The 26,534-nt window shown below is 38.2% G+C and overlaps 2 protein-coding genes across 2 annotated transcripts; both read left to right on the top strand.

Moving 5' to 3' along the window:
* The first annotated feature begins 171 nt into the window (after window positions 1–171).
* On the top strand, window positions 172–2,997 carry LOC114366074 (uncharacterized). The gene has a single exon (XM_028322853.1). It carries the CDS (start codon window positions 208–210, stop codon window positions 2,968–2,970), a length of 2,763 nt encoding a protein of 920 aa, XP_028178654.1. The 5' UTR covers window positions 172–207; the 3' UTR covers window positions 2,971–2,997.
* A 450-nt stretch (window positions 2,998–3,447) lies between these two features.
* Window positions 3,448–26,534, top strand: LOC114366071 (23 kDa integral membrane protein). The gene is made up of 5 exons (XM_028322849.1): window positions 3,448–3,822; window positions 4,270–4,458; window positions 4,830–5,012; window positions 6,260–6,478; window positions 25,170–26,534. Exons 1-5 carry the CDS (start codon window positions 3,763–3,765, stop codon window positions 25,326–25,328), a joined length of 810 nt encoding a protein of 269 aa, XP_028178650.1. The 5' UTR covers window positions 3,448–3,762; the 3' UTR covers window positions 25,329–26,534.

Genomic DNA, 26,534 nt, shown 5'->3' with positions numbered 1-26,534 from the left:
TTAAATAAACATGAACTTCAGATTTTTCAGATACATTTGAAGTTTGTTGTCATGCTTTAGGTAAAAGTTCTTAAAACTTTAAAAAATCTTACGTTCTAACACGTAAGATATTGGTAAGATATTTTAATAGTCTCGTAAAAAATCTTGCCTCCATTCGCCCAGGAAGAAAATAATTTTAGGTTTGGTTCAAGTGTGACGGTAGGTAAAATGCCTCCTAAAGGCCTAAAATCCCCTACCTTGGAATTGAAATCAAGCACTTATGGTGATTCCGACGGTGAGTTTGTTACGCCTCGCAGCGTGAGCCTAACATTACTGCTTGAAGGCGACCCTCCTGGTCCAGGCGATTGGCCATTTTTGACTTTTTTCAATGGTCAGATTGTCTTGGAAGGTAAATGGCAAAATGGACTAATACTTGAGACTGAGGCTCTACCATTAGATCTTAAAGATATTTATTTTCAACAACTCGTAGCAGAACAACCATTAATTTTTATTCTTCGTACCATTGGAGGAAAAGGAGCCAAAGACCCTGATCCTCTGCTTAATATGGATAATCGGGCAGGGGCCACTGTTGATTTGTTGCCTTTAGTTTTGGGAGAGGATGAAGTAAATGTCCGCGTTTCGTTAGTTATGTTGACTACAGGTGAACGCACGAACTGTGTTGTGGAAGCGTATGCTAAGGCAAATGGAGTATGTGAAAATACTAAAGTTCCTCTAACACTAACTATGTTATCTGCTCACTGTTTACCCTTTGCCAGAGAAGGTACTGTATATCTTGCTGCTATTGGTTTAAATGACATTACTGATCGCATAGCAGTTAATTTTGGTATGTCTTTGAGTACGAATACTGCTTCGAAAGTAGTATGGGCGTCGGCGAGTAATGCCGGTCAAGGTGCTAATACGATGTATAATGTTCCTTACAAAGACAGATTCATCCCGCAGGATTTTGAGCCGCGAGATAGGGAGGATTGTAATTCTGTATACTGGAACGCTATGAAAAGAGTATTAGTGGATCCTGTGGAATTGCGTGAACGGCTTTCATCGCCATTTTTGATCGAAATAGCTGGAGTTCCTAGGATGGGAAAGATCGACGTTCGTGGCCGATACATGGGTATGGTCGATGCTGGAGTGCTGTTAGAATCTGGTCAATACGGTGTTATTGCTTGTACCAAGTTACTATTTTATAATGAAGCAGAACTTCCGGATAATGTTGGTGCATTGTTAGAACTGCCGCCTACCAGTGCCAAAGTCAGTGCACGTGAAACTGATTTAATCACAGATGATTTTGGCCATAATGCTTACATCGCAATAAGATTTGATGTAACGGAACCTCTAGTTGCAAAATCTAAGATATCTTGGTTGTACGAAATTTTGGGATTTTTACCACCAGATGGACAATCTTTTCCGATTGATGGTTTGGAAATCGAAATGCCACAGGAGGATCCTTTGATTGACGTAAGACGTATAAGAAAGGAAGGGGGAGCGCTAGCTGTACACAAAGAGTTGAGTGGTCTTGCTTGCCGAGGAGCTGTCCCAATGAATCAAGGTATAAAGCGAACGGCTGCTAATCGTTTACTGATGAGAGTAAGAACAATGCTAAAACAATTTGCTCCTGGTGACTGTACATACATAGAATGGCAGGACACGGTGACAGCCCAGCACGCAGCCAGTAGACGTGCAGTGACTGCTTCCTTTGCTCCGCAACCGCCAGCACCCCATGCGACATCTCGAGTTGCTGCCGCTAGATCCCGCTTAGCTGGAGATACTAGAATTGCGGAGATGCACATTGAAAACAATCTGAAAGTTGGCTGTAATTATCCAAGACCGTTACTTGCTAAGGCCTTGCGTTGCTTAGAAGAAAGGAACGAAATGGATGCTAGAATCTACTTGCTTCAAGCTATGAGTGCTCACATACGAAATAGGTTTTTGCTATGGGCTTTTGGAGCTCTTGAATTTGATAAAGGAGATGAAGGTTATGAAACTGCTTCGGCCGCTTTTCGAATCGCAATCAAAGGAGATTATTCCGAAGGTACTACTAATGCGATAGGTTGGGCAGCTTTGCATGCTTTGTATCATTATCATGATAACATGTTCGCTGCCTTCGTATCTGCTAAAAAAATGAGAAAAGCTTACGAACTCCCCAGAGAATGGAAAAAGTTTTTGAGTAGATGGGTTGAAATCAGCGGTGAGGAGGAGACTTTCTGGATTCCACACATCGTGTCTTTTGATAATCCCATGTTAATCGCAGCAGCGTTTTTCCTCTGTTTACGATGCTATGCTTTTAGTGAAAGATTGCTGCAATGTTACGAATTGGGATGTGCAACGCGTGGTTCTCGCTTCGGGATAAAAACGAAAACAGGGGCTGACGTTTATTACGTTAGAGCTGCAGCGTGTCTGATACAGCGTGAAATAGCGAAGGCCTTGGTGATAACTGATGAGGGCATACAGAAGTTTGGTCCCTCTCCAATGATGTCACAAATGAGGGCCACGTGTTTGGCTTGCGCTCGCGGTTGGGACGGGGAGTGTGAGAAATCTCTCTCTGATGCGGAGAGAGCTGGAGCCGAATCGTGTCCATCATTGTTGTTGAAGGCTGCTTTATCAGGTTTTAAAATAGATCCAGGCGCGGCACTTCAAAGAGCAGCTCGGGCGCACAAAATTGCTCCTTCTGCTCACTCTGCGCTTACTATTGGTCGTATTTATGCAAAACTTGGCGAAGAAGGTTTGGCCGAACGATGGGCGTCGGCTGCTGTGAAGACTGAGCCAATGTTGGCTGATGGATGGGCAGTGCTTGCTTTGCTAGCAATGTACCAGAGGGACGTGAACAAGGCGAGGACCATGCTCCGAACCGCGAAGCAGGTTGGTCCTTTGTCACCAGACATAGATGAAGAAGTTAAGAAAGTCATGGATATTATTCAAGTGGAGACCTTGCCAGATACGCTAGTGAAAAACTTGTGCTTCTGTGATTACTACTAGTTTAGTCCGAGTTTATAATATTAATCTCCTTTCTTATTTCTCGTATTGTAATGACTTGATTAAAGCAAATAAATTAAATTAATGTTGTGTTTTTATCATTATGTAGGTACCTATTGGAATTAGGGTATGTTGATAAAATTCTGCTTACGGACAGAATGAACTTATGACGACGATAAGTTTTATCTATTGCGTATCAAACTCCATGAAAAATGCTTAAGTACTTAATGTAAATTTCATTAATTAAATTATCATAAAAACGAAGCCCAAGGGATTTCAATTACTTTGATGTAAAAAATAGCCTTTGCTTATAGTTAGGTAGGTTGCACCTATCTACTTATTTTTATTTTGTTAAAAAAGATCCTGTGGGAATCAGTGACGGAACACTGTGTCGCTAAAATAGAGGTGTCACTGAGCTATTTATAACTAAACATTGCTTTTCACCGAGAGTGAGCGACAGAAAGTAGGTTAGCCAAACCACCGTCACCTCAACACAGTATCTGATAACATAATGATAGCGATAACACCTGATCGCGACATACGAATAATCCCGAAGAACAAAAGATTAATAGCGCTCCAAGAATAGGCGCGCCCATAGTTCTGGCCAAAAGATTTAACGATAAAGTTAGTTTTGATAAATGTCGAATGGTTAATTCTGAGCAGTTGCATCACTCGGAGGAGACGCACGCGCACGGTCGGCGACATACACAAACAATCTCTGAGGTGGAACGACCGCTCTTTGTTTTTACTCGAGTTTCAAACAAGATCTTGGATATGTGAAGGCGGAACACCAAAATGGCTCTCTCGACAAATTGCTGGAAATATCTTGTGTTAACTTTCAATGTTTTGTTCGCGGTGAGTACAGTTTTAACTACTTTTGTGAACTCGATTGACACGGTTCCCCTGTATGCTGAATCAGCGCGCTTTGTTTCCATAACAACACAGTGAAAACATGCATTTGATTTAGTGAATCTAATAAAATATTGTAGTTTCTTAGAATGTATTAGACATTGTTCCAATTTATTCCCTTGTGCTCATGACACGGTTTTTAATTAGAATTAATGAGTTAAAAGTTTCACGAAGAGTTCTATTAATGAGTGCATTGTACGTTCAATTAATTAAATACTGCCAAATCGCGTAGTTCTCCAATAAATCTGAAATCCACCTGTTAGTGGCGCTAGTAGCTACGGATTTACGTGCAAGTATAACCAGGAAAAACTACAGATTTGATAGAACGGCAATGCATTCGGTTTTAGTCGGGTATGATTTGGTTCTAATAGAGTTGTTGTTGTGTCTCAACAGATGTCAGCAGTGGTCTTGTTTGGCGCGAGCGGCTACCTGCTATACAGGTTGTTCGTGTATCGGCACTTCATCGGAGTCAATGTGGAGTATCCAGCTATCCTGCTCCTGATGATGGCCATCATTACATGCTCTATAGCGTGGATTGGGTGGAGGACAGCCAAGTCCTTGCATCAGATCCATGTCATATTGGTGGGTATTTTGCTGATTGCGCCTACAAATCAAATTAATTAATTACCTATAATTAATTCATACATTAATTTGAGATTACCAAAATATGCCTACATAATTACATATTCAATTCCTGCTATAATTCATGCTTCAATTTGTGGCTCTCTCTAGAGACAAATGGAGGATTCGCTTTACACTCACGCTAGGCAGTAGGCAGACGGTTTGGGGAAGCCCGCTGATGTTTGCAATGTCCCTACTTGCCATCTAAGACCTCCACGGGAAGAGTGGAGATACTTAGTTCTGTTCTCTTATGCCGGAACCACACGGCTGATAAAACTGTGATAATAGAATGATTGATTGGACTTAACGATACTATGTTTTGGCATTTCCAGACTGGCGTCCTCATCGTGATAGTGGTGGTGGTGGAATTCTCGTGCTTCGTGTGGGCCATGGTGGTGTGGGACAGCGTGGACATCGACATCAAGAACTCCATGACGGGCTACTTCAACCAGATGCTGGCCGCCAACCAGCCGGAGTCTGCTGACGCTATAAGATGGGATAGACTTCATGTCAAGGTGACTTACCACTTTATATGTGGGCCATAGGCCACATAACTCCTTATTTATCTAGGCCCTAAATAAATAAGGATTTATCTGGGACTGAGTTTACTAATAGACAGTTTTCTTCTTCTGATCCATCTTGTTACGGGTCCAATGGTAGTGTAAGTTTCCCCTGGAACAAACTTGGCCTTCATTGGTTGGGTTTTTATTGGTTACAACTTAACGGCAATAGATTCTGGCTACCAGTTGCAGAATTTGCAGCGGTGGAAATGAGAGGAATAATCCAGTTTAAAAGACAGTTTTAATCCAATATCAACTCTATCGTAGTTAGAGAAAACGACTTTGAAACGGATAACAAACATGATAAAAAAGGTTACAATAAATCCCGTTGGATTTCACCAGATTATGTCCAAGTACTTATTGGAAAACCCTTCACGCTTTATTGTAATAATCTAGCTAATCAATATGAAAATAACCTCGTGCTCTCATTATATCTAAAGAGTTATGAGTTTTTCAACAAGGAATTTTCAGTCTGTTACCTACCAATTTAAAAATAATAACAAAGTGCGACATGGATTCTAATTATTACAATTTGATTCTGGTAGCTTTGAAAGCTTTAAACTTTTATAAAAATGAGTGATGTCAAACTACTTTAGTGTAAAACTACACTTTTCATTTAATTGTTCTGATAAGGGACCTTGAAGTGTTCCGTGAGAGCGTCGGCGTGATTGTTTTAGACCACGCGTGCGTGACCTACACCGCATGTTGATGATGATGTTACTATTTTTGTGGTTACTGTACTTGCCTACCACTTTACGTACGGTTTACATACACCGCTTGATTTTAAAATTTTGATGCTAGGTTTTGCCTGAATTAATAGTCTATCTAGAGGTTAAAACAGAAAATTGTTCTGATAGCACTTTTATCATCCCAACATTTTTATAAAGTTACTCATCTCTGTTTGTTGTTACCATACAGAATCCATCGTTCGTTTCAGCCGAAAGACGTCCACTGCTGGACGTCTTTCGGCACAGTGATTTATCTACTTTGACAAAGGCGGCCCCCAAGTTTTTCCACAAAGACTGGTCCTGCGACGTCCATAAAATCCATAGCCTCTTCGAAAAAAAAACATGAAATCTAAACCATGACGGGCAGCGTTTGTATTTTAGATTTTTTTCTGTCTTTCTTAACTTATTTTCGTGTCAGTATTTCATGTTTTTTCAAGGTTGACTTTTACTAAAATGTTTTCCCGCTCTTTCTAGTTCGAATGCTGCGGCGTGGGTGGGCCCAACGACTTTGGCAAGAAGGGCGCAGTCCCCTTCTCCTGCTGCGGGCAGGGGCCCCTGGACGCCCAGTTCAAGCCGTACACGGCCGACTGCTCCGCCATGTTCCAGAGAGGCTGTGGGAAGCCCCTGCACGATTATGCCAGGGAACACCTCATGTACATCGCTATGACTGCGCTGGTCGCTTCTGTGTTGCAGGTAAGAAAAATAATAACAATTAGCGGCCGCCCGCGTGGATCCCGTTTTACGCCCGTTTTCAGGGGTGGAGTTTCGTAACACCCTATATGGAACCTACCTGCCAAATTTCAAGTTTGTAGGTGTTTTAGTTTCTGAGATTTCGTGATTAATCATTGAGTTGTATTTCGCGTTTATCTAATCTAAACTGACTGCAACAAGTTCGGTGTCCGTACAGCTATTATTTTCCTAGCATTGCTGTGCAAGTACCGCTTTTTCTGTGCCCAAGTAAGTAATCATCAGCATCATCATGATGACTAGAAGTGCATCTCTTTCTGCCTTCATAATTCAGGCTAGGGATAGGTAGTAAGAATTTGATGAGAAGTATCTTCCACTATTTCTGTAACACTCTCTAGTATTCTTTTTTTCTCTCCACTAATTCTCCACCAAATTACTAATTGATGCAAGTTGGTGTCGAACTACTTAAAAATAATGTCTCTGTGAACCTCAGTGCCATACAGTCAAAGATGTCGCTAGTTATTGCCTCAGTGACCTTAAGACAATATTGAATATGGAAAGGCTCTAATCGCTATGAATAACAATAGGCATTGTCCTCGTAATAAATAATTACAACGCCTTTAAGGGAGTATGCCATCACTGGGGACGTCAGACATGACATATTGTGACTGTGGTAAACAATTAATTTGAAATTGGTGACTCATAGGACAATGGGGATGTTGCCTGGGTCAAAAAGCAAGAGTTTTAATTAGTCCGTCAGTTAACTTATCAAAAAATACTCTACACGTATTTTTCACTTTTTCAAACTAATGAAAATTTAAAGAGCTAAAGCGCCCCAAAGTTCATAAGAAGAGGCCCGTGACGTCAACGCTTGCTTAAAAATGCCGCACGTTGTGACGTCGTGCGCAACTTCAACGCACCATAACTATGTAATTATTTGTTAGATTGACAAATAAAAATATATGTGTCCAATATTTTTTGATATTAAACATTACGGACTAAAAAAATTTTTTTAGGCAACTAGCCTATTAGGTATTTAAAGGTCAGTAGATAATTAATTAATTATTAAAAATTATACATCTAGTTATTTAAATTTATCATTCTAGGGAAGGTAGGGAAAAGAGATTTTCTCAAACGCAACTTTAATGGTGCTTTAAAAAGTTTAGCATTTTCAATTTACTCACACACGGTTCTTGAAAAATTTTCCTTGACCTTTAGGTCATCGAGCGATACAAAGGTTTAAAGGTCTATTATAGTATAGAGCAATGAAGCCTGAGTAGTTAGAGGTTTAAAAGTGCCATAGTCATGACCGTATTGATTTTCTTCAGAACTTGCATGGCAGAAATTTTTGTGTAAGCACCTACAATCTACATCTATCGGAACGATGTAATTTATAATTATGATTTTTCATCCAATACCCTTCTCTCACTCGACACGCACCACCTAACTCAGGTGTGTCGTAGAGAAGAAAAATAAATCCTTAGGGCTTATTATTTTTTTGTTCATTAAGCCTATAAATTCATTAATTGAACTCGAAGATCGTTAATCGGTACATTGTTTCGCTTGGTTAAACTAAGCGCAAAAAATACCAAAAATACAACATCAATCTAAAGAGTCAATCTATTTTTAACCTTATGACAGGTTAATAACTCTGTTTTTCGATGCTTTTGAAGGCAAGCGCACGCGCAGCCACAACGTGTAAACTTCGCCATAAAGCACAATTGGCTCCGTAACGTCTATTTTTAACTGACCACTTAATGCGATAAAAATGGCGGCAAACGTGCTACCAACTTGTAAACTTTCGGTAATTTTTGTGTTTAGGTTAGGCGTATTATTAGGCGTAGGCAGTCCTGGCTCTGTCAATAGGCGGTATAGGCCGTGGCATAGGGGCGGCAGATTTCAGAGGACGCTTACTCGATTTCAGAAGATAAAAGTCAAATGAGATCCAACAACAAAGAATACGGGCGGCAAATTTGTAAATCCGCCACTGGGCGTAGGTATTGCGATACGCTTGGCATAGTAATAGGGCTATAATAGATCGCTTCAATTTATTTATTACGAATTTTACTTACACACACCTAGGTGCATAAAGATGAAAGATGGTTAGTTAAAAAATTTGTTTGTGTAACTATAGCTTCATTCATCGCCTTTGTTGGAGAAAATGTCCTTTTAATAGCAACCACGAAATGGAAGACGCAGCCTTGGAAAGCCTGTGAAACGATGACCAGACACGGTGGCCCTTAAGATGACAAGTGGGGATGCGTTCATAGAAACTGTATGAAAGAATATTTCGCACTGTGCCGGTACTGAGCCTGAACTGTGACTTCACTGATATGTGTGAATCGGCCTTTACGGATCCAAGGTCCAAAAGTCCCAGGGCCATTCGCAGCCTAGGGAATATCTCGATGCTGATTATAAGTACTCTGATGACACCATAAGCAGAAAGTAGTGGCATCAAGGTACGCTAAATGTTTTTTCTCGAAGCGTAATGCATTCAATCAATTTAATACTGAAACTTTAAATAAACCTTGACGTTGTATTGCTGTTTCAGATAAGAAGTGAAGATATTTTAATATTTCCCAACTATCTATGCTATGCCTGCCTTGCAGAGAGGACGCTCCTCCCCTAGTGTCATCTATCAGTCCATCAGCTCCCCTCAGTCGGCCTGAGGGGAGTGGTAAACTGGCGTGTGTATTCTATCCTGTCCCGCGTCGCATTCAATATCATAATCGTCATCTTTGTCATTTTTCATCATTATAGTCATAGGTGTAATCTAAACATAACGTGGTTGGAATGCATGCAGTTTCTATCAAGTGCGATGGAGATTACGATACAATTTCCATTCAAATGCCTTTTATCTCATTCCAATTCTGAAAATTTAGATAAGGATTCTGAAAGGGTAATACTTACCTACTTTGTAGTTACAGTTCAAATGCTAAACCCTGTGTTGCACTATCCTACTTTACCTAACTATAACAATTACGTCAAAAGACTGTCAAACTCCATACAAAAACACTGTTTATTGTTACGGTTAAAGTTAAGTTGATACAATACAAGTGAGGCTAAGTGGTAAATAAACTGTATTTCCAGCGTCGATCACTCAAAAGATAAACAAGGAAAGGTAACTTTTCAGTAGCTTCCCCCATTTTGTATAAAGTGATTAAGGTCAGGTCGGGTCACGCTTGATTGTGAAAGGTCATCGTGATATTTGTGAACCGAAATTGTGTCACGAACCTGTTGGCGATAAAGTGTCGGGTTTAATACTGAATAATAATTCATGTCTTAAGTGAAACACAAAATGGTTTCATATCAATAATACTGAGAATTCAATATTCTATGCAATTCTACGACTTTCAATAGACGCTTTATGAGGTTTAATTATTGTAGAGATGAGCTAAGGCTCATTTAATTAGGTAAGCTTAATCAGTAGACCATTGGTTCGATATCACAGAAAGTTTAAGAACTCGCGCTTTGGGACCTTTCAGCTGAACAATTTTTTTTTTCTGATAACTTAATTTTTCTTACCATGCGAAGAGGTTTTTTCATGGCCCCGAATTTCAAACGCTTTCAAGTTTTTTAGGCGAAATCCAAGTCCCAATAAAAACACTACATTAATATCTTCCGTGCCGAAGCATAAGTAAGTATAAAGGCCGTTTTTATTTTGTAACTAACTATAATTCATCAACAATAAATGCTTAGATCAACGCAAACCAACGCAGTGACCTAAGTTCGGCGCTTGCGCAATCGGATACGCAATAGAAAGCGGCTAGTTCGGTCGGACGCCCACTTTATGTCTGCATTCGGAATTTCGGGCAGAGACATTACAGAATATAAGTACTTAATACAAATAATATTTTTTATATCTTGCCCATCCTATCCTTTCTACTAATATTATAAATGCGAAAGTTTGGATGTTTGGATGTCTGGATGTTTGTTACTCTTTCACGCAAAAACTACTGAACGGATTTTGATGAAACTTTACAGTATTATTGTTTATAACCCAGAATAACATATAGAGCGCTTGTAGACGTCCGTTTTTTTGACCGGACAACGGCCCGATTTTTTCACCGGATTTAGCGGTGGCGTATGGTTTATAATGAACGTGTGCACATGCATCGGACATAGGTCCGGCGAGAAAATTGACAGCAAACCAAGGATATCCGTTTTTTGACGGTCCGTCGTCCGGTGAAAAAACGGACGTCTACAAGCGCTCTTAGGCTATAATTTATGACGATCTGTGACAAACGAAATTTCATGTGGGTGAAGCCGCGGGCAAAAGCTAGTTTAGAAATAAACTAAAGTGAATGCGAATCCTATACGTCTGGTTGACGAATGTCCAAAAGGACATGAAAGTATAAGGGACTCCATGAATAAGACGTTCAGGATAGAATCAAATGACGGCGCAATCGAAAACCGACGCCAGATAAGGCGAGGTAGAAGAAGAAGAATGTGAATCCTATAATAATATGTACTCTATAATACTCTATCCAAAATTTAGGTTCAATCACCGAAAGTAAATGCTACTTATAGCAGTGAAAGTGATTCTTAGTTTATTGCCTTTATCTACTACAGCACCGTAATGTTTGACCGTGTAGGAGGGAATCGTAGGAAGGAGTAATAAACATGAATGTCCAAATTAAGATGTTGATAGAAACAATTTATGTCGGGAAAAGAAATACCTACGTGTAACAATTGTCATATTGATTCCAAAGCTTTTAGTAGAAAACGATTACATTGTGCCTGTGCTTGTTACTTCCTGTAATTTGTACATGTATTTCTGTTGTATAAGAGAATAATAATAATAATAAGCCCCGCAGGGCAGCTTTGTGGCGAGCTGTTGGTGAGTAGCGACACCACGGGGCCAGTTGTTAATCCGAGTGCTCCCGAGAGTCGGTCAAGACCCTCGTCTTCGGCTTGCCGAAGTGGAATCGGAGAGGGTCTGCAGGACTTTCACCTCTGGCTTGCCTTAACCGGCCGGCCAGAGTGGAGTCGCTAGAGCTATATGCTCCAGGGGTGGAAGTGTTAAAGAGCATAACGCCGCGAGTAACTTCGGAGAAAGCGCAGCACACCTCTCTACACCCCTGAGCTGGCAGACGCCAATGTTGCCCCTCAGTCCGGTCTATACGACCCATGACGCCAGGGGGGGCCCATTTAGTCGCTGGCTAGTCACCGCCTGCCATTTTTTCAGTCCGAGACTATGAACCAGGCAGGTGTCCCGTAGTCTCCATCCATAGCCCAGTAACCAGTCCATCCATCCTTCATCCATAACCCTAGTCCATTCTCCAATAACTGCAATAGCTCCTGTGCACAGGCTGGGGCTGGTCTCTGGCTACATCCCATGATATAGTCAGAGACTAGATCCAGCATGTGCACCACTTTCACTTTTGTCGATTATTTTGCGCTTAAAACGGCCTCTACGTGTTGGATCTGTATCCCCACGCAAGCCTTATAAAGGACCGGGCCACTTTTGACCCGTGAGCTCCAAAGCGTACAAACATAATAATAATAAATATTTATTTTCATAAAAAGCTAGGTACAATACAAGGCAACAGTAGTTATTGCACTAGGCTCGCAGACCTGTGTCGCAAAAACTATAAGTGGGTTTACAATTTTTGAAATATTTAATAATTAATGTTCAAGTACCTACAGGAAAATATTCATGTAAAATAAAACTGTTCAATTACTTAGAGCTTAATTCAGTTATTTAATTACCAATTTAGCAGGATAAAGGGACTGACAGTTTGCGGTAATTAATATTTTCCTGTATTTAAAATGCCTCTACCATATCAACACATAAAAATATATGCTCGTAAGTATAAACTCGTGAACGCAATTGGTCTGTTTGCCAACATCACTTAATTGGTTATCAATAAAAATAAAAGGTTCTATTGCGTGTTAACCAATTGCGGCTGTCACCCAATTGCGTGAGCTTCGTGATGAATATTCGTTTAAAAGTTCTAGATATAACATATTATTTCAATATTGTAACATCCAGTATGCTCCTAAGTTAGTTTGTATTTTTATACAAAGAAGGCTATCGATCGATAAATAATACACATTCAAAGCTGCTTCCATTTCTTTATTCTTCATGCCTATAATTACAGTATTGTTGTTTGTTTTTCGAATATTTACTATTAACATAGCATACCGTCCCGCCCCTTGCTCCAGATTTACAATTCCAGGAATGGAAAATGCCACGTAAATTACGTCACGCCCGGCAATCAGAGCCAGGATTCCATGGGCAGAGCCAATTAAATAGCCACCATTATAAATAAATCAAACCGACCACTCCTGACGCGATTTGTGACGATGTTTACTTCCCGAATGCCTGCGCACAATGGGCTTTTGTTCCTTGAATCTTGCTATCAACTATCAAATTACAGAATCTGAAGAATTCAGACTCAGAAAAGTGCGCGATTGTATTTCAATGCGGCGGTACACCGCCCTTTTAACGAGATACGAGTATGAGTTATTTTTACCTTTTTCTTCTCTTGTTTATTGCAGTTCGACTCTACCATTAGCGTGTAAGTAAACTATGAACAAGTAACTACTTTTGATTTAATTTCCATCAGTAATAATAATGTTGATGATAATAAGCTATTTCTTACCCCACAAACACTTGCCCTACGTGGGATTTGAACCCTCAACCTCTATAATCAGGAGGTGAGTCACGAACGAGAGCAAACGCAACGCACATCATCTCGTATTATCATGTCAATTTTCACGTTATCTAATTGGAAAATCTATTAAGCTTTGAAAATAACAATGGATCTAGAATTATGTGTGTTGAAAAAGTAATGAGAAACAACGGATTGCTTTTTTAGAACAATACAAAGCGGATTTTATAACAGTTTATTTAAGTTACTAAAAGAAGTAATTAGAACAAGTCTTAGTACAACCACTGGTATCTGGTAATATAGAATAAGTTATAACTATTTATTTGTGTGTTATTTAGCGCTATATTTTAGTATTGTCTCAATATTGGCATGTGAATGACCATAATTTAAAAGATCATTTTACAACACGCAGTTAAAACGTTAATTTGTGATGACACAACTCTTTTATTGGTGCTCGTGCTAATGCTTAAAATATTTACGGCAGTGCATTAAATACGTTTCTGTGAACCGGCTCTCAGGACAATCTCGTTTGAAATTGGAGCATGCGCTCGCGCATGTTACGTCATCGGGCGTGGTCTTGCGGCGACAGATCGGCTTTGCTGAACTACATAGTTTTCCAGATTTCCTGATATCAAACAATGACGCCAAACGTATGTTACGGAATGACACCCACAGAATCTACTCTCAAAAATGAATTCAATCCTCTGATTCAATGAATCAAGATTTGAGCTTCATTTCTAAACCAGTTTTCCTTTAAACCAGTTCTAACCATAAACTGTTCGGTAAATAAAGGCAAATTATAACTGAAATTAACGAGGTTTCCACAATGGTTTCCATGGATGTTTGAACATGACTCACTTGATATGTCATCGGTTGGTTTGCGTTGGGCTTATGCGCTTTGCTCACTTGTTTACTTCAGTCATTATCACTGGTTTTATACGCGGTATTGTCATTTTCAGTCATTTCCTTATTTTAAGTATGACGTGGGTCCTTTGATTTCATATTTAACATGATCTGTCTGAACCATCCTAAGGACAGGAAAGTACAGATAGTAATAAAATACCTAACTTTGCTTAGCAGTCTTACTCTAATAAATGATGAGTGGTCATTTTCATTAATTACTTATGACACGAACTAAATACATCAGCATTGACAGCAGTTCCAAAGGGTGTGTTCAGGTTTATAAATAATGGCGGAAAAACTGTCCAAACTAGATCATAGGTTTCCGCCAGAGAAAATTCTACACATAAAATTCATGAAATATTATCACACCCCTAAGTCCCGTTTAAAGTTACTTTATTCGCTTTATACATACTTATTTTGTGGTTAATGCTGTCAAAAGTTTTAATACAGATTACTCTTCAACTCATCACCCTACCAACAAAACCTAGGATACAAGGAAACACTAGCTAGGTAGTAGGTAGCAGGCCACTGCAACTTGCCTCGATTACCAATTATGTGAACCTTGACCTTCTTGCTCCAATGACTTCCTTTAAAGCTTTGGCTTACGTCATTAATGTTTAATGTTTCCGAAACCTTGATTGTACTTGAGACAGTTTCGTTCAATTGGAAGGTAAATCACACAAGTATTGAACCTTTTTAAGAGTGAGCACTTCAGATTCCAGAGAAACTTTGAGATTGAAGTTTTTTTTTAATTTGGTTGATAACCGCTGACCTTTGTAGTGTTTTTACTCCAATATTCTTCAGAATTAACATTCTAGCTAGAGTCATTCGTTTAACGACTGAGAGAGTCTTATTTAGTGCCTTCAGTAGAGTCTGTAATGCCATTAGCCAAGGAATTATTTTTAATTATTTACGAGTGGAATAAGGAATATAATGGGGATAACTGATAAAACAAATGAAAGGCAACCTCTAGCAGATTTGAATAGCTGTAACCATCATAACGCCTACCAACACCCGGCTTCCGAAGTGAGCGTTTAGTCAGAATTATTTTTGGTTTGGTAATCTTACGTTTTTAGCAATGGCGTCCAAGGTTACTCGGTCACTCGGGCGAATTGACATAATTTGCTCCATGTTATATTATTGCTTCAATTTTAATGTGTTTGCCAATGTTAGATTTAAGTAGGTACCTAATTATCTAAGTAGTGGTGATTGACTTAACACTGAAAATAGTGTGTACCTACACAATAATAACTTCATTTTAGTAATTATATAAACTACTTTAACAACGTTTACACTTACTTATGAAGTACAAAAGCCGTTTTATCATAGAGGTTTAGTTTAACAAACTACACCCAACGCAGATTAGTACCTATTTACATTCATATTTTATCTTAGATATTTTAAAGCCTAGTAGCTTTAAGAAACTAACTTGGTATCAAATGCTAAAAAAAATGTAGAGTTCTAAACTAAACCACCGTTAATGGATCGACATTGAAAAAACGAGCTTCTAATATGAAAATTGGCTCAGGTCGAGAACAGAGGATGTCCTCTAATGGCCATTAAATGCAATGTACCCAGCGCCTATCGTGTGCTCACGCGCAGCATGACATAACTGTTTTGACGCGGGCGGCTCTCTCGGTCACACCTGTAGAGTTAGATAGAGACCTATATAGTTAGACAGGTCGCTGGGGCTCTGATGAGCTGTGATGGCTGAGGAGTGAGTTCTGGAGGATGTTCATGCACATTGTTGTTTAGCCATATCTGAGACAAAACATCTGCTCTAGGTTAGTTGTTTTATTTTCGAAGTTTCCATGTCCATTACATTGATTCTGAGGATTTAGTTCTAGGATTTCATAAACTTAACCTAAAGTGGCACTCAAATAAAAAAATGCCTACTTTAGATTTCATTGTCACATTTTCAAAGGGTACAGTACGAGTATGGGCATTAGACAAATGAAACACCGCCCACAACTTCGTACGGGCAATTGTTTTCTAGGCTAGAGTCTCAAATTCTCAGTAATAATTCAAGATCACATTATTATCCAGTAGGGGAGGAGAGTTTTTGGCGAGTTCGTTACAGTTACTCGTTACAGCTCGCTGATGGTTAACAGGTTTCCAAAAATCTAAAATGTCACAACTTTCCTCTGTTACTAGGAGTTGTTGTAACCCAAGAAAACCAAGTTGTTGTAAACCAATAATTGAAGCAAGAACGGCAAAAGTAATTAATTATCTTTAAAACTTAAAAGGAAGTTCATTATGTATATTGCTAGGATAATAGCGTCATAGTTATAACTTCCACCGGGGACGAACATAGACACCGTCATGGCATCGTGAATAATAAGGACCTGGCCACGCGACCTGACTCATTAATGACGTATTAATTAACCAATTATCCTCAACGATGACTGTGTTTTCAGTAGGGTTTGTCCTTGATACAGCCGTTAGATAGTCGTTAGATGCCTATGATGTATTTTATCCTGCTATTGTGGCTGTGCTATTTTATTGAAGAAAATCGTTTAACCCTCCTTCTGGCGCAGTCGGATAAAAAGAAGAGCACCCAGACTTTATAAATTCAAATGAATACTTCAAGCAAAGCTGTCGTATTGTGATCATGGTTAACGTGGAATTAGGTATAAAAAATAATGAGCCAGTGGGAGACGGCTTATGTAACTGTACCAGACAGTCTGCCAATAGAGAGAGATGGCGGGAGATCGGACGGAGAGTTGTTTCCGCCTCTACAACCGATCTGAACAACGCCTCAACCTGACCACGACCGCTCTGCCAAGAGCGTAACGAATAAGAAGAATTTACCAGCTAAATTATTCAACTAAATAAATCATTCATAGACTGTATCATGGCTCTATATTGCTAAAAGTTTTCTTCCATCTACCGTAAAGCTGTAACAATTAGGATCACATTTTGTCTTTCTTTCTCTACATAATGAAAAACATCGACAATCGCTATTCCGATGCATAGGATTCCCTGATTCATTGAATTCGTGGGGTGTTCTTTATGAAACTTTGGAGAGTGAGCACACTGTTTCTATCTTCATTGTGATTTAACGATCCAGTGCCCGTTGTTTAGTCTGCTTTGTTCCAAAACAATGTACAAATGTACTTCATTTAAAGTGTGTTTTTGTATAAAAATTAGCGATTGTTAGTTATTGGATATTTTTCGTAAACAGAGTGCTAAGAGAGAGAGAGAGACAGAGAGAGATTATTCGTAACATAGCCCGACCTTGTTAGACTCTACAAAAATATTCGTGTGAAGATTCCGTGCATTTTTGCACAAAGCGTACGATACTTGTACAAAATCCATGTCGAAAACTCTTTAAGGTTTTTCCACCTAAATTACAAAATTAAATAGTCATTTCCATTTGTTTACTCCCTGCTATTTCAGTTCCATACCAACCCTTCATACAGAAAAAATAGTCATTATTTTTATTTATATGGCCATGGTAACACGCCCAGTATTTGTGCAGATTGTTATCTTACAAACAATACAATATTCCATTATATTGTCCATTATTTCGTAGTAGTGTCGTAGCTTTCGTATTCGTGGAAATGCTTTTTCAGAGTATAGTCCTGTTTTCCACGATTAATAAAGAAAGATGTCTAAATGGCACTAACGATATTGCTTGACCTTCTTTGGTTGGGTTTTTATGGCGGTCAAGCTGTAGATCCTGGCTACACAGGAGTTGCAGCGGTGGGACCGAGAGGTAGGAATAGTCCCGTGGCGATATTGCTTGAAATGGTTTAACCCTTGATAAGGTGGGTTTTTGTTGGCCAAGAGTCGTTTTTGGTTATACAGCTTGAGCTATCAACTGGTAGAGCTGTCAAATAATGTAAATAATATTAGATCAAATTATATTTTAAAGTTTCTTTTTTTTCAATAAAATACAGGATCACACATTATACTTAGATTACTAACTTTTAGCAACTAACAAACAATTCAAACTATTTTTTTTGTTATCCAAACACGCTAATTCAGTTAATTTTCGCACGCATACACGAACAATGATAATTATCAGTAGTTTGTCAAACAAATCGTTCCGCTGACATTTATCTACTGGTATCTTTGTGTGATGATACTTTACAATATTATGTTAGTTCAGGAAGAAGACAGCAATGGCAAATTTTGCGCTTTGTGAAGCGGTATCCTTGTCGCTCACAGTCACAACACAACTCCATCAAAACAGTGTTGTATGTGTACAACAGACGAAAGCACGTCAAGGTGAACACAGGTATCTTATGTTAGTTGCAATACGCGCTATTTTCCAACCAAAATGTATAGTCTGATGTGCTGTAGCTGCACATTATCTCATCATCCTTTTTATATGGAACTGAATGCTTAGCGCTAATGAGTTGGATCGTTAGAATTTGAACTTTATGTCGCAGTGATAAGACTTACTTATGACTCAGCATTCACTTCAAGGAAGTCGGATACTGTGAGTCAACGGCTAGCTTTGAAACAATGATCGCTTAGATAAAAATCTACTCGGCCTACGTCGTATTTAGGGTTTGCTACTACGTTTGAGTTATGATTTAGATTGGATTTAATCAATAAACAAAAACTGCTTATAAATAATAGTAGCTTTCTAGTCAATATTCTAGGTATATTTCACAGTGCAACATTGACGTTCGGTTTCCACCTTTCAATCTCCCAAAGAGAACCGAAAAGAGAACCAGAAACTACGGATGTCGAAGTTCAATTGTTTATATGTGTGTGTCCCAAACTTTGACCGAATTGAAATTCTATTATTTAACCAAATAAATAATTAACATTAAATGTGCTAATGTCCCAGCCCTAGTTTTGTTTGTGTCCACTGCTTCCTAGCTAGTGTGCTGAACAATACATTTGCCTGATGCGCCGGCGCAATTTGACGCTACGCCTTAACTGGCGACGTTTATTGGTGTTGCCAATTAGATATTTGGATATTCAAGGCTAGGATGCGCATAAAGATTATAAACTGACTTTAAATAATAAAAACAGTTGAAATAATCAGTGAGTAAAAATAAACATTCCTCTTCACACTTAAACTATTGAACCGATCTGGATGAAATTTTGCGTACAGATATTTTGAGGTTCAGAGAATAACATTTTTGGACAATTTATGTCTCGATTATCGAAATCAAAACTTTCTGTTACACACAAAATCACGCGGGTGAAGCTGTAGCACGTGTTGCTCACTTGCTCTTTTAAGCATTCTCATTAAAAACTCTTTTACTCTCGAAAACTCCTAACGATACTGAGTGCCTTCGTTTGCGTAGAGTCACCTAATTTTTCTGGTATCCTTCCGTTTGGCCAAATTACTTTTCGCCAAATTTCACTTCGCAAACAACTTATCGCCAAAGTTTCATTTCCCAAATGAACTTTTAGCAACTGTACTTTTCGCAACTAATTCATTTGGTCAAATTATCATTTGGCCAAATTTTACTTGGCAAATGTTTATATAGCAAATGTTTTATGTTGCCAAATATTATATCCCAAATAATTTGTTTGGTCAAATTGACACTTCACATACTTACCCAACGTCACCCACAAATCAAAGCATAAGGCAGATGATCATGGTTTTCACAAGAATTGTATGTAAAACAAAGAGATTGCAGAAAATAGTATGGTTGCAGAAAGTAGGTATTGCAGAAAATAGTAGGTTAGGTTAGGTTAGAACAGTGACCCTTAATGCGCGAAGGCGAGCGAAGCGTGCCGCGGCAGCGGCCGCCGAGCGCTAGAATCACCTCTATTGTTAATGAATCATTTGGAAATTTCGATACAAAGAATGAAATAAGGAAATTAATGTAGAACAAATTTTATATTAACTCCCCACTAAACAAAATAATAACCACAAGCTAATTTGCATACCATTCTATACACCAATCAAATTATTTTGTAAATAGTTTATCGTGAAATATTTTTGCCTAATGAAACATTTGGCAAACCATACTTTGCCAAACAATAATTTGCTAAACAATAATATGCCAAAAACAACATTTGCGAATTAAAAGTTTGCAATAAGTTGCTTTGCCAAATGAGAATTTGCCAAATGAAAATTTGCGAAACGTTGTTTGCGATGTGATAATTTGGGAAACGTTTTTTGGCCAAACATTAGTAATCCAATTTTTCTATACCAAACAGTTGGTATGTTTAATTATCGCTCCTTTTAAAGAACACCGAACGCATACATAATGTTATCGCAAACAGAGGGCTCTCATTACGTCTCACGAAACTTGAGTTATAAACAACGACGTTCTTAAGTCATAAATTAAAATAATGTTAACTAGAGAATTTTTCTGTTCCCCGTCGTCAATCAGTCGCTTGATTAGTCTGTCAACGGTGTAATAGTTTAACTATAGTAGTTTCTTGGTTTATAATTAAACTTAAGTACTTCTTTCAGTGTTCCGGGAATTTGGGTCTTTTGAGAGTGAATACCTACTTAAAATGGAGCAGTATTGCGTTTACTTAAAGCTATAATTGACTGATATTTGTTTCAATTTTATGATACGTAAAAGTGAATTTCACAAGCATGTAGAGCTTTGACATTTTACAAGTTAGACCCAGTTGAATATACAAATATTAATTGCCAACCAAGTATTGCGAGACAAATATGGGATTTGACACGAATACGTGCCATATCGACTCTGTATTAATGCTAAAGAACGTAGGAGTGCACGGTAGCGCATTTTCTTACATAACTTTTCAATTCCTATCATTGGAGGTCCGAAAATATTTCTCATACAATTTGATACCATAATGATCATTCTTCATAAAAAATTTAAAACCTACATATTTAAAAACATAATCATTGATATTCATAATATCACTAATCATACACTTAGTTTTTACTAATATTTGTTTTCATATATTTTTCTATACTAATGATCGAAACTCATAATCATTCGAATAAATAACTATAATTGAATGATCAAACGAACTTACCAAGTGAAGTTCGATCTAAATTATCCTGTTTTCGCCGAAGAGATTTATTTTACCATGTAGTACCCCTGTACGACAACCCAATCCGCACACAATATTCAGCGTAGTAGTATTAAAAAACAAAAGAGCGGGCAACCCCACCCCTACCACGCTGTGGGCTCGGTGTCCGAGCGGTCTCATTATATTTAGAGAAGAGATGACATTGACGTTTACCTCCAGGGAAGAAGATATAGAAATCTTCGGGTTGGGAGGGACCTTAAATCTCTTCGGCGAAAACAGGATAATTTAGATCGAACTTCACTTGGTAAGTTCGTTTGATCATTCAAGCCTGAGCCTCGTTACGCAAGGGCGGAAGGGCTGCACATCCCGCAGCGCCGGAGACGAGGAGATACCAATGCATGCTGCATGCTTGCTTTCATGCTGCATGCTCTGCATGCTTATCTACTCTATTAAATTATATATGATTTTTTTAAAGATACGAGTATGTCTGTTATAAAGTAAATTAATCTGAACAACAACATTATGAGTTGAAGTATGTTCTTAGTAACAACATTATTAATTAAAACAATATGATCAATGAATGTTATGAAGAAAAAAGTACTGAAAATAAAAATTATGTATTTTAAATGGTTCTTGGTAGTGACAGTATTGATAAAAAAAATATGATTACTAACTGTTATGAGCTCCGATGGTAGTAATAAAAATGTATGAATAAAAAAAGTATGAAAAATAAAATTATGAAGAGAGATTATTATGAACAAAAATCGGTAGTAAGACAAAGAATAGGATATAGAATTTTATGTGAGCCAATATAGAACCGGAGTGCACATTTTATAGCGTTTTCGCGGCTCGACCTTGGACATACCAAAAGTCCGTTGGCTCTACGTGCGTGACGTGTTGTAAGCTTTGGAGCAAGCCACCTCGTCTCAGGTGTCAGGAATTTGCCGCAGGATCCACGTTTGGACCAACATTTGCACTTTATCTTTGTTGGATTGGGCATTAGGCCAACATTTGGAATCGTTGACGATCTGTAACTGGTTTCTTTTGTTTAAAATCGGATTTCCAGTTACATCTAGATTAAATCTGTGCTAGTTTTGCTTATAATTTAATAGTCAAGTTAAATCGTCCTGGGTGCTATTTTTAAAATCAATGAAGTCATCATCAATACTGATGACAACGTGACCTATGATACCAAACGGTCGGTAATTGCGCTTCTGATTATCTGATGGTTATTCCCCGTCCACACATGGAATCAGAGACAAAATTCAGGAAAAGCATAATACAAACGTTGCTTCTAAATGATCAACAAGAAGGTTATCAAACCAAAGATGAGTGAACGTGACTGTTTGTGTTTTACACAGGTAAAGTATGATCGTTGTGAATCATACTTGGTAATGAAGCAAAAATCAGAAGCGGGGCTGCGTGACGGCATGCAACTGCTACGTCGGTTCATGACGTCATCGCTTGGCCAACTGACCAGCTTGAACGTTGAGTAGGTAATTGGGTGGACAAGAAAATACTCTTTGAAACTACATGATCTCATGTTAAGATAACATAACTATAGAAGTAAAAGACATGCGTACGTAATAATACTTAATTACGATTTTATACAAAATAATGAACTGGTTTCAGTCGATGATCCATGTAGAGTTTGAATTCAATAATGATCCGTTGTTAAAAATTGATTTATCAGCATTTGGACAGTAATAAAGATACCTAAGAAGCTCAAAAATATAAAACCAACTATAGTTTACATTCAAACGTCTTGTTGCCTCGTCTCTATCTACTAGAAGTCCACCTACTGTTTATTTAGTCATCTGTAATTTCCTTCAGCATTTTCCTATTTGAACTCTGTTAATGTCATCAGAATGATGATCACATTGTGGTCAGTCTGTCTATCATCATTGATGATAACCCTAATGAATCATTATAAAAATCCAACATCTCTACGTCATTACTCCTGATTCCTGAATAATAATTGTGTATGTCAGTAGTTCTTGCAACTCACGAAGGCGATTGAGCGAGTAGCGAGCACCTCACATGTAAAGCTCACTCGCCTTCGTGAATTGCAACAATACTCGTACTGTGACTGCGACTGCTTCACACTAGTGAACTACTACAGCAGTATAGCGACACTGGTAGAGTTACTACTGTATTGAGTAGTGAGTGATAGTAATACTATTCTACGCGTAGTAACGAATAATGACCCTACAACTGTGTAAACAAATGTGTTTTATTTGTAGAAGGCACTTGAAAACGTTACTGTAGATGCGATCGTCCAAAAACGACTGTTGAATATTGCGACTAATTGAGAAACAATAGGCGTTTTTTTGTAACCAAAACCACGTCACCATAAGAAGGTTTTTCCATGATATTTATTGCCTACAAATGACTCTGCTTATAGTAGGTATCATGAAGGAAACTGTGTTACAGTTTTCCTTGTTGTTTGCTCATAAGACATTGTATTTGCATTAGATCAAACAAGCATTCATAGCACTGGTAAATAGGCAACGCTACAATCTTCTGGCATAGCTTCTGGGTAGGTATACTTATTGCATGGAACAACAAATTGATTCTAGGGTTAAAAAAATATGCATGAGCTAACTTATTATGTGGGGTTTATTTCTTTAGTTATTTTCAATCAAGGCTTATTTTTCTTGTAAGCTACAGCTAAGACCTTTATAGAAGAATGTCTTACCATCTCTGACATCTTCATGAACAGTTCGGTCCGTTAACAGCCAATTAGCGATAGCAGGGCGTTACTTCGTTAGTTTTAATGAAGGACATTAGCGCCAAGGGAGTGCGAGGAACTAAATTGACTCATCTCGTCTGCGTACGCGCATCTTCGTGCTTTGATAGGAATGACAAACCATTCGAAACGCGTTCTAGACAAATTTTAAATTCAAAATTAAAAAGTAAAAGTGGCCAGCAAATGAAAACAGCCAGTACTAATTGTCCAAAGTGTTTTTACTTCATTAGTTGACAATTAAATTGACTCATCGTCGACGCATGCGCATCTTCGTGCTCTTCTTGATGAAACGTGCGTGCGGTTTGAGATTATTGGGTATCCTTGTACTGTAATACTTACCTACTATGAATATTTGTTTATGAAGGTGTTTTTCATAAAATTATCCTTGCTTTTACCATTACACGTGTTCCTTCCAGTACCTCTAGTACGAAAAACTTTCGAGTTCGTTTCGTTTGCGTATTCAAAGTGTCATCGAAAAATTTTGTATGAAAAATTAAACAGCGCCCCCTATATTATAGCCGCCCTAGGGGGCGCTGTTTAATTTTTCATACAAAATTTTTCGATGACACTTTTAATACGCAAACGAAACGAACTCGAAAGTTTTTCGTACTAGAGGTACAGAAACCAATCGTTTATCGTTTCATATGGGGATTTACGAATTAAAATTTTTTTGAAACTATTCATCAAGTCAAAATGCATAAATAAAAATATTCCTACGATGTTATGTAATTATATAAATTTTAATACTTGTTATTATTATTATGGGCGGTCATATGTTTTTTAACCTTAGCGCTCTAGTGATAACTGTTAGTATTTAAAATTATGATGATAAGTGGAGTAAACAATGTGAAACTGTATATTCCAACTACACGTTATCTTCAAGTTATAAATAGTGATGAAATAGTTGTTAATATTGTTGATTTTTTATTCCCTGACTGGTGAATCACACCCGCACCCTGATAGGATTATCTAGAATAACGCATTTAAAACTAACCATACATAATTTTATGCTTCGAGATCCCAGAAAGTTGAGGAATGCGATACACTAGCAATATTTGTGTCAGATTTTCTGAGGAACATGAAAGTTTGTGTGAGATTTTCTGAGGAGCACGAAAGTTTTCCCAGGATTACTCAAAGGATTCAGTTCCAGCTTATAAAGATCTCAACACATCATCAGTTATCAGCAGCTAAGGTCACAATAGCTGAACGACGAAGGGGTCTGAGGATCGCGGGTTCGAACCCCGCCGCCGCACCGCTCGTCTATTGTGGTGAATCCATTTGTAACACAAGCTTTTAGCACTTTTACAAAATGCCATCAGCTGAGAATGCTGAGATTCCTCAAAAGCAGACCAAGGTTCCCAATTAAAAATACCTACATTGTGTTTAGACTTTCATCATAATCAGAAAATTTAGTCTCCACTGCCGGAGCGACCCCCTTTTGTACCAGAGGCAAATGGCACTCACACCAGCTCAATAACTTCTCCTATTGTTCCAGAGTACCGGTATCTTCTGCACGTTCTTCTTAGCCCAAGCCATCCACAAGAGGCGCCGGGCTTCCATCCGGGCCAGCACCATGCGAGAGTCCACCTTCTCAGCGCCTGACGACTCGCTTCTCTCTCCCACCGCTCCTGCCGCGACCTTGCCAAAGTATTAAGTTTTTGACAGTAAACTGACAGAGGTCCAGATGATGCGTTTTTGTTTTGCCGCTCGCGCGTTTTGAAAATGAACCTCACAATCGTGCGAGTAAAAACGCGTCATCTGGACCAGCTCATAAGCTATAGAGTATAAGGCCCGTATTACGAAACTACTGATTGGTTAAAGTATGTAATTAACTTGTTACAACTTACTACTGCTTGTGTGGACTGTATTTCTGGACTGTAGTGCCTGGTGGTGGCTGTTATGCTAGAAGGTAGAGAAAGACATCTCATCGAGCTAACCATAGTGTATTGACAGTATTGTCTGATATTAAAACAAGACTTTAAAAGGAGACCAAAGATTTAAAAAAGTAAAAAAATACAAATAAGCAACGACGATCTTTTTGATCGTTGGTGGAACTGCCAGCAACTTAGCTATTTGGACCAAATCACACCATGACAGAATAATTTATGCTTGAATTCGTAATACGGGCTGAAAAAGTAATCGGAAAAGGTGACTCGAATTTAATACTGGGCGATAGATATTTTTATACTGTGACTTTAGGATAGTGAATTTATTTTAGTTTTTGGAAAATAAGCATATCGTAAGTAGTATCGATGTCGATCCCAAATATATTTTATAGCTCATTTAAAAGTGCTTTTTCATCCGTTACTTAAAGCATTTGTTGTTTTGATATTTCAATCGAATGCCAAAAGCATTTTGTAGACGAGAGCACGTCAAGCTTCACATTGTGGGGTCTTATCTATTTGTGATAGATGTTAATTTGCAAAAAAAATGTATAATCTGATGTGCTTTCGTCCATACACTTTGAATGAAATCCGCCCGTGTTTATGTATGTCACAAAATGTTTTACCACAAAATAGTGCTTTACTCATAAAATAAGTATTGTGTGTTTCTCTCACACTGACTGGACATTAAGGAATTGATAAAACTATGGTTGTGTAGTATTAAAATGCGCACAAATAAATATTATTTACCTATGTAAGTAAGTATTTAAAACACGGAGTGAAAGACTTCATTTTCGTTATTTTTAAGAAACTTTTAGTATGATGTGATTACTATATGAATTGTATGGTTTAAAGTGATTTGAATGTGTGTTGTGTGCATTATGGCTGTTATGTGTAGTATTAGGGTTGTCCCAAATGTTTTTTAAAGTATTTTGGATTTTTATAGTAACTATTTGTACCAATAAATGATGAAATAA

The sequence above is a fragment of the Ostrinia furnacalis genome, unplaced genomic scaffold (genome assembly GCF_004193835.3).
Source record: "Ostrinia furnacalis isolate ACB-3 unplaced genomic scaffold, ASM419383v2 OfSCF0526, whole genome shotgun sequence".
In the NCBI taxonomy this organism is placed as follows: Eukaryota; Metazoa; Arthropoda; class Insecta; order Lepidoptera; family Crambidae; genus Ostrinia; species Ostrinia furnacalis.
Note: the sequence above shows the minus strand (reverse complement) of the source record. Positions and strands in the feature narration are given on the sequence as shown.

Excerpts from the sequence above, each read along its gene's own strand:
- LOC114366074 (XM_028322853.1), top strand. The coding sequence starts at position 208 with ATGCCTCCTAAAGGCCTAAAATCCCCTACCTTGGAATTGAAATCAAGC.
- LOC114366071 (XM_028322849.1), top strand. The coding sequence starts at position 3,763 with ATGGCTCTCTCGACAAATTGCTGGAAATATCTTGTGTTAACTTTCAAT. Across the intron at positions 4,459-4,829 it reads ATCAGATCCATGTCATATTG|ACTGGCGTCCTCATCGTGAT; the intron begins GTGGGTATTTTG and ends TGGCATTTCCAG. Across the intron at positions 5,013-6,259 it reads GGGATAGACTTCATGTCAAG|TTCGAATGCTGCGGCGTGGG; the intron begins GTGACTTACCAC and ends CGCTCTTTCTAG.